Here is a 15,982-nt window from a genome sequence, read left to right as displayed (position 1 = left end):
GTCCACAAGTGTCCACAAGTGTCCACCAGTGTCCACCAGTGTCCATCAGTATCTATCAGTATCTATCAGTGTCCACCAGTGTCCACCAGTGTCCATCAGTATCTATCAGTGTCCATAAGTGTCCATCAGTGTCCATCAGTGTCCACCAGTGTCCATCAGTGTCCATCAGTGTCCACCAGTGTCCATCAGTGTTCATCAGTGTTCATCAGTGTTCATCAGTATCCACCAGTGTCTACCAGTGTCCACTAGCCTTGGCTCCTCCACCACCGTCCACCGTCATCCACCGCCGTCCATAATCATCCACCAGTGTCCACTACTCTTGGCTCGTCCACAGCTAGCCACCAGCAGTGACCATTCTCATCTTCACCATGACCTTATCGCCTCGACGTCCAAACAGCCAAAAGGCCCTTGACTGGCTCGCACTGCTTTTATACACCTGCCCCCATTACTGCCACCTCCCCCACTCTCCTCAAGATCCGCAAGCTGACAAAATCAATTTTCATACTACAACAGTCTGTACTTTAATAATTTTTATATATTTATTGTAAATTTATGTTCTTTACAACTTATTGCAGCAGTATACATAATTTTTTATACATTTTTTACTAGTTGAACCTATACTTATACTATTATAAGGTAATTTTTTATTAATCATCGAATATTTTACTGAAAATTGTATCGTCTGACTCAGTCATCGTAAAAATTAAATAGCTATCGAACATATTAATCTAGTTAACATTTAAATATTTTATTAAAATAATGTATTTTTTTAGTTTCTACATTATTATTCTATAATTACAACAGTTTCAAAGTCCCGAAAAGGACTTAAAAAATTGAAAGTAGATCGCAAATGACTCAAGTCTATATTTTTATGCGAATTGAGAGAGATCTCATTTGTCAACGTTTTTTAACGATTGCACTTTAACAATTGCAATTTTTACAAAACTCATGCAAACGATAGACTAGTGACACTTTGTCGCAAAGTTTCTATTTCGTCGGATACAAATTCACGAAAAGCATCGCTCTTCAAACGTTCTCCGCTTTGTCGTTGTCGTAAAAGTTCCTCGAACGTGTCCCAATCTTTTCCACCTTTCTCTCTTACATTGCCTCCCTAAAGAAATGCACAAATTAGAATAGAAAGAACTAATTCCAAGTTCGTTTTACGCTATTACCTCGAGGAGCATGTATAAAAGACCTCTGCGTGTCTCACCAAATAGCATATAATTTTGATAATAGAGACAGTTTATAAATTCTTGTAGAATATTGTTCGTCAAATAATTGTCTAAATAGAAAACGACTTAATTTCAGTATTTTTAAGCATTCTGAATAAAGTGGAAATAGTTACAGCTCAAATCCAAGTATTGCAAATCCAAATTTCCAGTCGCCATTATCTCCCCCTTCATTGGAAAGCTTTCTTTCCTAAAAGGATGGCATTTCTCCTGTCCTACTATTTCTTTCATCTTCTACAAGTAACGAATATTGACAATTATCTCCGTGAACAATCGAAAAGTAATTTATTTAGCATTTAATCATTACTTGCACAGAATCCGAGCGTTGAATCGTAGTTTCCTCGTTCTTCGTATTAACCGATGTTTCCTGAACAACTATAAATAATATATTTAATCGACGAATAAAGAACTATTTATATATAGAACTTTTGTACAAGTCATACAATTTTTGGATCGTTTATTTAATCTTTGACGCGATCTAGATTTATTGTTCTTCTTCAACGGTTCTTCGCTCGTACTTCTATCGATTTCCTCGCTTTCCTTCTTCTCCGCCTAGTTTATTTTCCATAATTAAACAAAATAATCGGCATTGAAGCGAAGGAAAACTGTTTCGCTAATCATTCTATTACCACTTCGTCTTTCAACGCTAATTCAGCGAACTTGCTACGACGAAGCTCCACAATTTCTTCGTGTTCCAAAGTAATTCTGATCTAATTAATTGAATAGATTAATTGACCAGGATATCGACTGACGTAAAATTAGTTTGATGAATCTACGATACATTTGAAGTTCCCGTAGTATCAACGATGCTCCTTCGTCACATATCCTATTCCCAAGCAGAACTAGACACCTCAAAGATCTGTAAACGAAGAATCAATGTATTTTACGCAAAACGATACTATCTTAATTTTACCTGTTCGTTCGAAGCATTTTAGCCACGTAAACCGCTCCATTCGTCGTCACATGATTATTTGCCAAATTTAAAATAGTCAATTTAGGATCATTCGGAGGGTCCCGATATCGCAATTCATTCGCGATTTTCTTCACTCCTTCGTCGGTTATTTTACAAAGTCTCAAAGACAAATACTTCAACCTGAGCACGATCATTCGTGAAAATAAGTATCGTGGATTCGATTTTGGCAATAATTTACCTTCCAGCAGCCGCGCATAACAAATGATAATTCTCTTGCACGTTGGGGTTCATGTCCAGGTTCAAGTCCTCCACGCATCCGATGTTCGTTAACATCTCCGCGATTTGCATGATACCGTAAGCGTTTATATGGCAATCAGATAATCTGTAGGAACGTTGAACCATCACCCGCCTGTTCAGAGAGGGAGATAATCGTTCTATTTTACTTTAAAACCGTGACAGCGTTGTATCTTTGCATCGTGGAGTTCAAAGCATCCAGCACGCAGATTGATACTTCACGACCTGTGATAAGAGCCGCAAACGATTCGATGAATCATGTATTACTATTAGAAGTGAAGTGTCCGTTTTTTAATGATACTTATCTTTGCTCTCAATTTTTATCGGAGCTACATGCTTCCTGTTTTGGTAAGTCAAGTGAAAAATGGGAGATTTATCCTGCTGTCTTTGAATGTTAAAAAACACAATGCGTTCAATTAATTGTATTAATTAGTTTGATATTTGAAATTGATTACCTATCGGTTACGGTCGATACAATGCTAGAACGATCAGAATCCATCGTGCTTCTCTGTTTTTAATGAGTCCCTGGTTTTCATTGGAAAATGCAAGCTTAATTCCACGAAAATACTTACGATAATTATAGGCAACGGATCGAGTTTGTAAATATCCGCGTGTCTTAGAAACTCGGTTACAAAATCCTCTTGGACGGTCCTCGAAGTGTCGCCTAATTAATATTACTACGTTATCCATCTTTTATAACGAAGAAAATTTCGAGAACTACCTCCTATCGATGACAATTTGTCTCGAGCAGAAGCGTTGTGTTTGCTCTTTTTATCTGCCATGATTCCTGTTGCACTCTCGATTGAAGGGGTTAAAATGAACCGTCGCAAAATGCACCGTCGTTCGTAAAAACAAGCGAACATGGATTTTAATTAATCGATCGATGAACCGCTCGGTTGAGGTAACGTTTCCATAGAACATTACTCGGTAATCGCATGTTTGCTTGCTCTTCTTTTCGACGAAACAACGAAACATTACACCAGCAATAAATCCATAAATGCTGGCGCCTCTAGACGTGGCCAGGGCACCCTCTCGTAAAGCATCCGCCCCACGGTGGTTGTAACTCGACGCCTGAAGAATGCCAGAACGACAACCCCCGTGAATGAAAACGGGGGGAACGCCTGCGTAGGGTAAGCATCGAACGATTTCTGGTAGTGCGACATAATGGCAAAGACCCCTAACGAAACAGTTAAATGGTCCTCGTCAAGATTTCATGGAATTAGCTTCGTAAATTCGAGGCTCTCGTTAAAACGATGATTAATCTCTACGCCATTTGATTTCTACCTGTTCAGTGATTCTTTCCATTCTCACTGCGCACATAAAGTCCAAATCCATAAACTTCAATTTCGTCCAGCTGCATTTATAACACGGGATTTAAATCGATAGAACAGTCCTATCAAACCGTATCTAATCTAATCGTATTTTTCAAATTGAACCAGGAGAAATGCGTTGGCTACGCGCGTTTCCATATTAAAACGTTCCAAGATAAACACTCCCGTTTCGACGTTATGACTTCATCGATCCCCTGTTTATTAATTATTACCGAAACGTGGTGATACTCGGTTGGAACGAGAACCGATGACGAAATCGCTCGTCCCGCCATCAGGTCTGCCGTTCACGTTCGCCGCGGCGTTATAGCGGCGATCTCGAGCGGCCACCGCTTCAGTTCGGCTCCGGCGCTCTGACCGCGAACCTACGCGTGTCCAGGAAACAGTTTGCTCGTCGCGACGAGGAGAAACACTTGACAGAAGGGACGCTCGGTTGACAGTTCCGTTTTTCGTGACGAACACGGAGTTATTCGAACGAGCGACAGTGAAACGGTTCTAGCCGTGTGGCATCCGCGTTCGAGGAAGCTACGGTTCGAGGTGGGTTTTGTTACTCAGCTAGTTAGAGGAGTACGGATCTCGTATGGACGAGCGTTTCGTGGACGGGTTACGTGGACGGTGAGTCGACGATCGAACGTTCAACTTCGCGTTTCGCTGGCCGATTAAACGGAGGGACGGAGAGAGGCGAACAATGGGACGAGCAGTCCTTTGCGATGCAAAACAGGCCCATTGATAGTCGCATCTCGAGTGACACACGCGAGTCGCTTCGCTTCGCGCGCGAAACACTTGCCGCGGATTCGACGTGGAAATCGTTCGCGATTACCCTCGCTCGAGATTCGATTCTGTGGAAAATAGAAAAGTTCACGGTCGTTCGAGAAGTCGGAAATAACGGATATTGAAATGGAAGTTCTTCTTCGTTGTTCTGGTTGACACCAGTCGGCAACAGGCTGGCGAGAACCGCGGAGCGTTCGAATTTAGGAAGCGAAAAGGCGAGAGGATCGGTGGACGCGAAATTAATGCGTCGCAGACGAACGCTTTCGTGATCGTAGCCCCAGCTCGGTCTTTTTTAACCGCACACGTGAACCAGCCGCGGTCAATTTCATTAATTTACGACTGTTTACGTCACGACGCATCAGGGTGTGCCATAAACCCCGGGACCCACCACTATGAATTATGCATCGCGGGGTGATTTCGGCTCTCTTTCACGCTCCCTCTTTCGCTCCATCACGCGCGCGCTAGCTCGCGTTCGCTTTGTTCTACAACCAAATTTGTATCGAGGATCTCTAGATTCGTATCTAGCGATCTAAAATCAAATTTTAGCTCTAAACTTAACACATCGAAAAGCGCGCGTGAATTTGTATTAAGAGACGATACACTGACCGCTAAATTGGAACGAATTACGCTTAAACGAGAACGACAGGGTAACGATCAATTAATCGTCGTTCCGCTCGACCATTCCTTTTTCCCTCGTTTCCTCGTTTCCGACGTTTCGTACGGACTCGAAGCGTTCGGCTAGAGATAGCGAAGCTGGCGAAGAAGTTTCGCGTAACGGTGTCAAATATTGCGCGGAGACTCGCAGAATCTTTTCGCTAAATTGCAATTCCTCAAATCCTCGCTTCCTTTTCGATGTGTCCCTCGTTAGTCGAGTGAAAAAATTGGCGACGACACCTTAAGCGAAACGCGGACCAAACGCGCGTTCCTGCGACTCGTTGCGAGGTCGTAAACTTCGATACATGAAAATTTCGTTACGATCTGGTGAACGACGAGGTTTCTGGCCAACGTGGACCACGTCTGCGAACATCTATGACTTGCTATTACGAACAAAACATCCCGCGAAGGTACTTCTTAGACGTAACGACGTCTGGCTCCAAGGCAGAGACGCGTTCTCACGCGGGGGGACCCTTGCGACTTCTTCGAACTCGAGAAACGTTAAATTCGCAAATAGACGAAAAGAAAACTAAGTTGGCTATACGGAAAGATTCGAGTGCTTCATAACACTTTGACTACGGAAAGCGTGTATGCACTCACGTTTATCGGATCGTTTGGAAATCATAGTTGCAAAGTTTGAACGCTCCAAGTGTTTCCTTAACTCTTTGATTACGATGCATTCCAGCATCAGTATAGATAGCGTATATTTACATCCTTCGCGTGTATCGATAAATTTGTCAGTGCTATGTACACACGTTTCTTTGCGGAAGAGTGAAGGCAGCACTAAAAGCGTTCAAACGTTGCAACTACATTTTCCAAAGCATCTTACGTACGCGAGAACGTATGTACACGCTATTCATGATCGATGAATCGAGGAAGCACAGCCAGAGGAGTAAAACTTTTCGACTAGAATTCCGAGACCGTCTACGGTACAATCAACAGCGGTGAAATGTTCGCCGCGAAAGCCAGACCAGGAGGGAGTCGTTACCGAATTCGTCTCCGCCGTCACGATCCGAATCGCAAGGCGAATACATAGAGGCGCGAGGTATGCTCGACGTGTGCCTGGTTGGCCGTGGACTAGCCATTAAAGTTTCCGAATAAGGCAGCTTTTACGCAGGCACGTGAACGCAGTCGAGGCGCACGGGCAGACAGAATCGAGGCTCCTGCTCGCGTGGGAAGCGATAGTATTTCGATATCACCCTCGCGAGCGTCGACGCGCGTGTCTCGACGCCCGCGCGTACAGACGGACGCGTGCACACACGTTCCAACCGGCTTCCGTGTGTACACGGAGATGCGTCACCGACGCGTACAGAGGAGAGAATGCTCACCGCTGACGGGACGTGTGTCTTTGAATGCGCGACGCTGCAATTGCTTTTCACGCGTCTCCTTTCAGCCCAACGATAATGGTGTGCCCCGACTATTTGCTAGACCCAACGGCGAGGGAGCAGCGGTATTTTTAGGGATATCGAGGAACGGTATGATGATTCTCGCTGGTGGGGCGCGAAATCCGTCAGAGATTTTACATTTCGACGCGTTTCAACGGATGTTAAAAATAGAGGAGAAAATAGAGTAGAAAATAATTGCAAGCGCGTTCCCTGTCCATGCTTCAAAGCGTGAATCGAGCCTCTCGCGTCCTCGTACGCGAGCTCGCTTTGAACTGGCAGCCTCGACTACATTACGGCCACGCTCGCCTGTAAATTCACCTTTCCTTTCCTTCTCTCTCGCTTTTTTTTTCCCTTCCCTCCCTTTCCCCTCGGAGAGGATGGCTCCCCGGCTGCTTTTTCCCCGCTACGTACGTGTATATACCCAACGAAGGAATGCAGGCGACTCGTGTCCGTGGTGGAGCCTAGGCTGCACGAACAAAGGGGAGTTCCCCGATTTTCGTCGGCAGATAACGCTTTCGTCGCCGCTTTCCTTCTCGAACTGGGTCGCGCGCAAATGGATTTCCACGATAATGCTTAATTAACGACCGCGGCGATACGTTAATCATGTCACTAATTGACCGCCGCGATAAATCACTCGTCTCGTAAACGTTATCCGTTAACCTTCGACGAGACCCGCGACGACACGTTCGCGAGCGCATCGTCGCGAAGTTTCCGTTCGAAAAAAAGTCTTCGTGGAGCGCCAGCTGGGAGCGAGGGACATTAGGATCCGTGGAATTTAATTAGAATTCGATGGACGTCCCCCGCTAAGTAATGCCAGACGCGGCTGCCCGATGCGTGAAGCTCCCTGTCAAACGAGACCGAGGTATAACGAACGTGCAGCCATCGTCGTTGGCTTCGAGCCCGGCAAAAGCCGCATGGAAATTTCGCTGCCGGCTTAATCTACTGGCAGACCCACCCCTGACTCGTCTGACTAATTTCACCGCGCTACTGTGCCACTTGCAACCGCCTCTGGCGCTCCGTTCCGTGTGTGACTCAGTTGCTGGAGCGAACGCGAAAATGGTACGAAAAATTGCGATCTGCTTGTAAACAAGCGCGCGCGAGCGTGGTTCGCAATGCCGTGGTTCAAAACCAGCGCTCCAGTTTATTCGCGGCCGATACCATCGGGAATGCCAGTGGTCCGCCAGGGGAGACGCGGAAAGGGGGCGAACGAGAGTGATTCCTTGGGATCTCGAGCTTCGAGGATGATTCGGTCGCGCGGCGATGGTAACGCGCGCGCAGCCCGTTCGGAGAGCGAGACGCGCGGTGCATTCTAATCTTCCGACCGGCTGCAACGATGCAACCCACGGACGCCAGCGGACGGTTCGTTCTACGGAGAAAACCAGCCCCCGTGGCAATCCCCGCCGATCTGGAATGGATTCGTAATCGGTCGTTAACGCGTTCCCAAGGAATCAGAAGCTGCAGGTATTCGAAGCGTGGGATGAAACGTTTCCCTCGGCTACGGGAACGGAACCAACGCCGCCGCGTATGCGAGCGTCCGTGGTGGAGTTTCCACGAGATTTCGACGCGAGCGATGCAGCTCGTCACGCGACTCGTTTACGTTTATCGTGTCGAGTTCATAGCACTTTCCTGGGGACGGGTTTATCGCGATCTTCAGGAAATGCCCACTTGCAACTTCCACTGTTGGGAAACGCGATTATTGCCAGACTTACTGTTGTTGAATAAATCGCATTATTCGTAGGCGCCTTGCCGGCGTTCAGATAGGGCGACGGCAACCTGTGACACGTGGCTCGCGCGTGGCCTATCGATACCATTTGGACGGCCTACTTCGATCGATCGTAGCGAGGAACGGGGTATTGGTTTTGTTATCGATTCGAGAAGACGAGCAATCTTTGGTAACGATAGGATTATGGATCGACTGTCAGAAGGGACGCTGACGTTTTCGAACGTCTCTTTAAACGCTATTTTTGTACCGTTCCGTTATTATCGCAGTTGCAATGTAAGCGTTAACAGAAATTGATATAACGGAAGAGGAAAACGATACAATACTTCCGCATAAGACAATCGCGCGGACGTATAGAAGAAAGACGAACGTCTTCGGTACAGGTAACAATAGAGTAGCATTTTGAGCGAGGGAAAAGGCTGCGCGTCGTGTCGTCCCCCGCGTGGGACGGTTCGCAACAGGTTTTCGTAACAGAATAATCGCGAGCTGGGAGTGCGGTTTAATGAGAAATAACGAGCCGGCCGTTAAATTGAACGCCGCGAAATTCGTCGGCCGATTCATCCGTCATTTTCCGCGCGCGTGTTCGCATTACGATTCCGGTACGCGCGCAGCCCATAGGCCGTTCGTTGCGCCCCGTACACACATGCCAACGACTTTCGCGCGGCGCACGTGTGCGGCTGCGTACGCCGAGTACCATTTGTACCAATACGTATCCAGAAACCAATTTATATTTATGATGTATCGGGGCTCGATGACACAGCGACTGGCTATGCTGGTCTCGAACCAGCCGGGACACTGTGCAGCAGGAACAAATGGAGGAGAGCGACGAAGAACGGGAGGAACGGCGGGAGGGAGGGCAGGAAAGATGGGAACCGGGCGCGAGGGAATGAAAATGGGCGGTCGCGAGGAAAGTGGACGCTCGCGCAGCTTCTTTATTCTAGGAGGTGACTGTCGGACGTCTCTCGCTTGGAAGTAAATCGATCTAAAAGTGGAGACTGAGGTTCTAATCCTTTGCGACACCGTGTAACGTAAAAAGAAGTGAAAGTTCGTCGAGAATAAGGAAAATCTTAATACGTCTGACGTAACACCTTCCCATTCGACGAAATTTCTGACGCGACGCAAGTAGCAACGGTTGAGCGAGGAAGAATTCCAGAAGAATTCCACGGGCGTCGATGTCCACGAGGAAGAGACGACGAGGACGCGTGGTCGTAGCTCGCGATCGGCGATTATCTTAATTGTCGGGACTAGCTGGATGCACTGGAAATCACCGTTAAGCTGGTCGTCTTGCTCGTGGTACCTTAATTATCTCCGCGGTCGTTCCACTGGAAAGGCGCCTAGGCATCGAGCTGTTATCATGCGCCCGTCGTAAATAAGATTCCGCCTCGGAAGTAATTCCGTCGAGTCGTGCACTTCCTGCTGATCGCGGCGATACGCGTCGATCGTTGATCTCTAACCCTTTACATTCAGCCAAAACGAGTCGTCGAACATCCGGGAATCTTTTCACGCGCGAATGCCCACCGCGTGAATTTATGCGACGCTTCTTCCGACGATCGACCCCGAGTCGCGTTCGATTGGGAATCGTTCAACGGCCAAGAGAATTTTTAGGGGCCCGAGATAAGCTCCTGATTAACGGTCGATCAATTTTCGTGCGGGGCGAGGATGCTGCGCTGGATGAAGAATGGCGGGCCAGGATACTGTAAACGTTACAACCCGGCGCAACACCTCCCACGTTTTTGTGAGGAATACATCTAACGTGGAATGCCGCGCAGCCCTTCCGAAAGAGATTCATGGAGATAGGCGTGGCTGTTCCGAGAACGCAAATCGTTCTACGAAACTGTAAATCTGCCGGTGAACAAAAGGGAATTCAGCCTGGTAATTCGCCATCGACCGAGCCTCGGATTAAAAACGAGCCTAAAAATATTTACTCCCTCGCTCTAACCCGAAGCAGAGACGAGAAAAGGAGATACACCGCTTTAAACAATATTCATCTTCGAGGGGCGATCATTTATTGTTACACGCGAGACGAGTAAATCGTTCAACCGCAATTACAAATGACGTCGATGTATCCGTACCAATGGGGGAAGAACGATGGTTCGCGGAATCGTTTTTCCGAAATATTTAATCGGCCACGATCGGCTGAAATCACGATAAATTATCGTCGGATAAAATCAACGGTGTGTACGCCACGAGGAGGCAGGTAAAACGGAAAAAAGAAAAGGGGTAAACGGAGGGAGTAGAGAAGGAGGAGGAGGACGAAGAAGGTAAACCTGGGTGGATCTCCGGATGGGAAGAGGGGAAGAAAACAAGAGGCTGGAGAAGTAAGGCAGCACCTGTCCAACAGCTGCCTTGCAGATGGTCTGCATAGTCTTTGGATTATGCAACGAGTAGGTGTCTCGTGTTTCTGTAATCGTACGCCAATTGTTCAAACCACCGGCGACTTCGCGCGGCGCCAAATCATTTTTTCTACCAAAACGGACGAACGCTTCGAAGAATCGGCTGCGGAAAAATGGAGCATCGAACGAAACAAACGCGACAGCGAACAGAATTTATAGTGTTTTTCGACGCGGTTCGAGAAATGCAGGATCGGAGATTCTGGCTGGTTCTTGGGGATAAAGAAGTCTAGCGAGGCAACGGTCGTAGGCAGGAAACGTGTGATTTGAATTTACGAGTGCGGAGTTCGCACTGGCCGGCGACTTACGCCCTTCTGATAACGAGCTGCCGGACAGAGGACCCATTGCTGGATGAGTAATGGTCGTCGACTCTTCTCCGGGGATCGCAACGAAAGAGGAAGACCGAAGATATCGCATTCCGTGATGCGAAAACCGAGAAAGAAATTCACGAACATCGCACGATATCTCGTTCCTCTCTCTCTCTCTGTTCTCACCACCGAGTGTTCACCTGACCAAACGCGAATAGTCGCGTAGACGCTTTAGAACCTCTCTAGAATGTTAATCCGATCGACAGCCTTGTCACTCCGTCGAGTAACGTTTCGTTCCGTCTAGTTAAAAGGTCCATTATTCTGACCTGTTCCCTTTCAACGAATTAAACATCGAAAATTAATTCAGCGAGGGGACTCTTGGGGCGAGACAATGGGTCCCAACTGGACTCCACGAAGGCGTGGCAGGTCGCAACAATGAACGCACCGATTAAAATGGGGAAAAGAAAGAAAAGAATAGCCGTCCGTCGAACGGCAGTCAGCCTACACGCGAGGTTGTGATCGGTCTTATCTCATCGGTCGTTCCTCGAACGACTGGGTTTAAACCGCGCGGTTTATTAAGTCGCGCGACGGATGCTGGACGTTTTCACGTTCGAAACCGTTCAAAGGCGAGGCGAAGAGCGTGCTTTCTAGGCTGATAACAGATGTTCGAGTTTTTTAGATGCGCGAGATCGTGTCAACTTGTCCCGTCGCGAGGTCACCGGTTTCTGGGCTGCGGTGAATCAACGCTTCCGATGTTGGGGGATTCATTGAATTCGACGCAAATTCGGGGACAGTATAAATACAAACAGCGATTATAGGACGAACCTAAGTAAACATGGCCCCTCGAGCGGGTCTCGAGGAGGTCCCGCGCAAGAAATGATAAAAATAAGACCGGCAGATGTACAGCGAGACACGAATTTAATTAAACATCGCTGCTCCCACTCGTTACTCACCAAGGCGACGTTATTGTTGCCTCTGAGGTCTTCTTCGTTTCATATTTAATCTCGCCACTTAAACGCTATTACGTCGATGGAAACGCAGACTACTTATTTAGCATAATTATAGTAAGGATGGTGTACAAGCATTTCTTTTTAAAATTCTATTACGCTTGAATCTAAAGAGCGTTACCCACGTCGAAATAAAAATTCTACGTGTTCGTTGGGCCCACGAATAAAAGAACGATGCAGATCGAAAGGCTGTTTCCCATTCGAAGAACACGTCATATCGTGGCCTACCGATTCGCCACGTCGCGGCACCATCAAAGCGGATCGTTCATCTGGCGCGGAGGAATGAAAGCGATTAAAGTATAGTTTGAAGGGGATCAAAAATCTCGAGAGTAGTGGAGGAGGACGCGCATATTCGACAACGAGGGGCCACCGCCCACTAGATCATCCGCGCGAGTCCCAAACCTGGGTCGATCTAAAGTTAGAAGGCGAAATAGGTCAGTTTTGTGAGGGAGGCAGGTATCCGATCGATCTCTCCAGCCTTCGCCGCAGCCTGTTCGTCGAAAGACAAAAAACATAAATCACATCTCTTAAAAATATCGTTGCGAATGCTCCGCTGTTCTTGTAAATTCCAGAATTGCGAATGCCAGAGTTGTAACGCCTGGTCGAGGCGAAGCGAATCAACAATTCCAACCGCAGAGTCGTCGCATCTCGGAGAGATCTTCCGCCATTCTTCCGTGCGATCGAAGTCGTCGCGATTCGAATCGGCGCGAAAACGCGCGGCGTTTTGTTTTACGAGCGGCCAGAAGAAAGAGGCGCTTTGTTGGCGGGCACGGGTTTACGATTCCCACGAAATCAGAATAAAAAATCGAAACCGGTAACGCGAGAGAAAACGAAAAGGGTGGAGAGATAGAGAGAGAGAGAGAGAAAGAGAGCGGGAGGTAGGTGCACACGGTCGACGCTTACGACTTTACTTTTAATGCCGAGCTGTCCGCTGGTTCGCGGGAAAGGAACCGTACGTAACGTTTCCCCGAAATATATGTGAGCGGCATTTATTCCCGCGCAGTTGCCCGGGAACTTTGTTCGGTTCGATCGACGAATCGTTGACCCCTAAAGTCGTCTGCGTCGCGATAAGGACGTCCACGGATTACGGAAGTACAGAAATGCGGTCGATCTAGCTCGACTGACCGAAACACTGAAAGACACTGTTTTGTACAGGTGGAGGTTGAAGGTTGAAGGATGGCATAGATCCACTATTGAACGGCAGCATGTGCTATGTGATAGTCACTGGTCGTAGCCTGTTGTGGACGCTGCTGTCCCTGGGGGCGTTAATGGCGGTTTTATCGGGCCTCATCACCCCCAAATGGCTCGTGGGACCGCAGACGAAGGATACGAGTAATTACTTTCTCTTGCTTAATCCGTAATTATAACATCACCGCGTGGTCCATTGATTGGGACGTGTACAACGGTATAAAAGACATGTATAATGTTAACGACCTACGTCGGCACTGATGAGACACTTGTCTAATTAGTACCTGTCGCTCGTAGGCTTCGATCGATAATCATTTTTCGATTATTAGGAAACGGATCGGAGTTGTACGTTCCAACGGTAGGAATCTTTAATCGTTGCATCAGGCTGCATGGGAAGACTCATTGCGCGAACTTCAACGTGGATGGCTTCGCCACAGACTCCAGCGTGTTTCCAGGCTGTTGGAAAGCTGCCTACTTCTTCCTGTCACTTGGCCTAGCGATCATGGCGATGACTGTATTGGCAGCCTTGGTTGGCTGTTGCATACAGAGCATCGGTAGAAAGAGTATTTTCAATTTGGCCGGTGTCGCGCAAGTAATTGCTGGTAATGCTCTCTAACGCAATGTCCAATACTCGCAGCCACTTGTAATTCCTGGAGTTTTCAATTTTACTTACGTTTCTGTTAACAGGAATATTTTATTTGTTGGGGATGGTATTGTACTCCGCTGGCTGGGGCGCAGAAAGGGTACAGAGGATCTGTGGACCGGAAGCTGACGCTTTCTACCTCGCTGAATGCACCCTCGGTAAGAAATATTTAAAATAAAATCGTACAGATTAGGGAGCATCCCATTGTCGGTCTTTCTCGTTTAATGAAAACCTTTATCCGTGACGAATCGTTAATCGTACCGTCGGGACAGAGGATTATGGGTCTCTTCTTTCAGGTTGGGCCTTCTACAGCGCTGTCATAGGGATTGGACTGACATTTGTTTGCGCCGTGATCAGTGGTCAAGCGGAAAAGTCCACAGCCAGCGACAAAGTTCAGGACAAGATGAACGAAGGGAAGACTTTGATCTGTCTCGCGTGAAACGTGCAAGACTGGGAAATGCATTTCGTCGTTGTTTTCGAAGCGTCTATTTTTCGTTCGCCAAGGGAATAAGATGGAATCAGGCATTGGGAAAACAGACGTTTCCTTTTTCTTCTTCTTCTTCTTGGACACGTCGAACGTGACAAGAAGAAAGGAGGAAATCAATGGTGGGACCAAGTTGGACATTGGACAGTGTTCAAGCTCGATGGTACTTTCTGTGGGGCGGTTGAACTGTTTCTCGATCGAGCACTTCCCGTGGAAATCCATTACCCTTTCTTCCGTGACTTTTCACTCGAATATACAACTGTAGATGTTTCAAGCGAAGTACCATTGACAATGAGCGTACTTTGGTATATTGACGATATTTACAATCCGTTTTATAAATAAATGTACATGCCACTGATATTCATAGGAGATAAGGTATGATAAGAGAAGAATAATATTGTATAAGGATGAATCAGATCTAGGATGCTGTTCGAAAGCTGTCTCTTCTTTCTTCACACCTTCGATATCTCGACCTATCGCTCGGGTAAACTTGCTCTGCCTTCGTTCGTTTTCCGTTTTTATTAATCCATTGAGAACAAATGTATGGACAGCTTACTAGAATCTAATAAATAAATAATCGTAACGGGTTTATCCGCATAAAAAAGGGGAAAGGGAACGTTCGACGCATGAGGCGTTCGATCGATGTCGAATCGGTTCGAGCGACGTGCGTATAAACTTCGCGCTTCCTGTCGTTTCCGGAAAAGCTGTTCCTCCGACGAACGCTTCAAAGATTGGGAAAAAAATATGACGATAGAGAAGGTAAAGAGAATATGATGACCGTTGTCGCGACGATTACCAACGTGTACGCTTTGGATCGATCTCTCGGAAGGTTCGACGGCGCACAAAAGGATCTTACGTAAAAAGAAGCGACAGAAGGGAACTGTTCTGAATATAAATTACTACGTGTAGATTAAGACGAGTCTCTGAACGCGGACTGTACGCGCAAAGATGCAACTAATAAAGGACGAGTCAAACTAATGGAGAACCGTAAATTAATTGCTGCGCGTGTAGGTTCTGCGTTTTGCTAGCCAATATACACAAATATATATCGATTTCCGTAAATTATACGATTAACTTTGCCAGCAGTCGTTCGCTTTTCCAGCCACACAATAATCTCTTTCTCTCTCTCTCTCACACGCTTATCACTCGTTCGCGGCACACGGTTCTGTTGCATTAGAAAAATTAACAGCTACTAGCGCACGGCGACGTTTTGCAAGAAAAAAAGGGGTGCCGCTCGACATGCTAAAAATCTAAAACAGATCGTCATCGAATATCTTCCATCGTTTTTAGGCGGTACGCGGATAAATGAGAACGATCTCGCTAATTCCATGCTCCCTCAACGTCACCTCGAGCGATCTTCGCATCGCGCGATCAAATGAATCAATCGATCAAACCTGATTAATGAAAGACGCGCCTAACGTGTCTCCCCATTTCATTCTCATTTATCGCCTCAATTGTGTTGCCTTTCGATCGGGCAGCGGTACAAACGATCGAGAGCGATCAGACGCGACGTTGCGTCGGCTGTCAGTCGATTTTATGTACACACGTATAAATAATCAAGGCACCAAGGGAATCAACAGTCAATAAATAACGCGGGCTGACACACGTGATCCTGCGTAATCGCGAGCAGAACGACGCTTGTCGACGAAAAATTTCATTTCCGTTATT

The 15,982-nt window shown here is 46.9% G+C and overlaps 3 protein-coding genes across 3 annotated transcripts; 1 reads left to right on the top strand and 2 right to left on the bottom strand.

Moving 5' to 3' along the window:
- Positions 1 to 946: 946 nt before the first annotated feature.
- LOC143427278 (uncharacterized) lies at positions 947 to 1,773 on the bottom strand. The gene is made up of 5 exons (XM_076901288.1): positions 1,673 to 1,773; positions 1,537 to 1,604; positions 1,346 to 1,463; positions 1,173 to 1,282; positions 947 to 1,111 (listed from the first exon to the last, which is right to left on the bottom strand). The coding sequence occupies exons 3-5, from the start codon at positions 1,458 to 1,460 to the stop codon at positions 947 to 949; spliced, it is 390 nt and encodes a 129-aa protein (XP_076757403.1). The 5' UTR covers positions 1,461 to 1,463; positions 1,537 to 1,604; positions 1,673 to 1,773.
- A 209-nt stretch (positions 1,774 to 1,982) lies between these two features.
- LOC143432635 (uncharacterized) lies at positions 1,983 to 2,667 on the bottom strand. Its single transcript, XM_076909410.1, has 2 exons — positions 2,381 to 2,667; positions 1,983 to 2,322 (listed from the first exon to the last, which is right to left on the bottom strand). The coding sequence occupies exons 1-2, from the start codon at positions 2,542 to 2,544 to the stop codon at positions 2,139 to 2,141; spliced, it is 348 nt and encodes a 115-aa protein (XP_076765525.1). The 5' UTR covers positions 2,545 to 2,667; the 3' UTR covers positions 1,983 to 2,138.
- Positions 2,668 to 4,335: 1,668 nt separating this feature from the next.
- On the top strand, positions 4,336 to 14,385 carry LOC143427742 (LHFPL tetraspan subfamily member 2 protein-like). The gene is made up of 5 exons (XM_076902155.1): positions 4,336 to 4,372; positions 13,155 to 13,331; positions 13,517 to 13,789; positions 13,875 to 13,988; positions 14,127 to 14,385. Exons 2-5 carry the CDS (start codon positions 13,205 to 13,207, stop codon positions 14,267 to 14,269), a joined length of 657 nt encoding a protein of 218 aa, XP_076758270.1. The 5' UTR covers positions 4,336 to 4,372; positions 13,155 to 13,204; the 3' UTR covers positions 14,270 to 14,385.
- The last annotated feature ends 1,597 nt before the right edge of the window (positions 14,386 to 15,982 follow it).

This window comes from Xylocopa sonorina, chromosome 1 (genome assembly GCF_050948175.1).
Source record: "Xylocopa sonorina isolate GNS202 chromosome 1, iyXylSono1_principal, whole genome shotgun sequence".
Taxonomy (NCBI): Eukaryota; Metazoa; Arthropoda; class Insecta; order Hymenoptera; family Apidae; genus Xylocopa; species Xylocopa sonorina.
The sequence above is the reverse complement of the archived record's forward strand: the minus strand, read 5'-3'. Positions and strand labels throughout refer to the sequence as shown.

Coding starts and splice junctions, on each gene's coding strand:
- LOC143427278 (XM_076901288.1), bottom strand. CDS start 1,460: ATGAAAGAAATAGTAGGACAGGAGAAATGCCATCCTTTTAGGAAAGAA. Junction 1,283..1,345: donor GCAATACTTGGATTTGAGCT/GTAACTATTTCC, acceptor TTTTCTATTTAG/ACAATTATTTGACGAACAAT. Junction 1,112..1,172: donor TTTTATACATGCTCCTCGAG/GTAATAGCGTAA, acceptor GCATTTCTTTAG/GGAGGCAATGTAAGAGAGAA.
- LOC143432635 (XM_076909410.1), bottom strand. CDS start 2,544: ATGGTTCAACGTTCCTACAGATTATCTGATTGCCATATAAACGCTTAC. Junction 2,323..2,380: donor TTATGCGCGGCTGCTGGAAG/GTAAATTATTGC, acceptor GATCGTGCTCAG/GTTGAAGTATTTGTCTTTGA.
- LOC143427742 (XM_076902155.1), top strand. CDS start 13,205: ATGTGCTATGTGATAGTCACTGGTCGTAGCCTGTTGTGGACGCTGCTG. Junction 13,790..13,874: donor TGTCGCGCAAGTAATTGCTG/GTAATGCTCTCT, acceptor TTCTGTTAACAG/GAATATTTTATTTGTTGGGG. Junction 13,989..14,126: donor CCTCGCTGAATGCACCCTCG/GTAAGAAATATT, acceptor CTCTTCTTTCAG/GTTGGGCCTTCTACAGCGCT.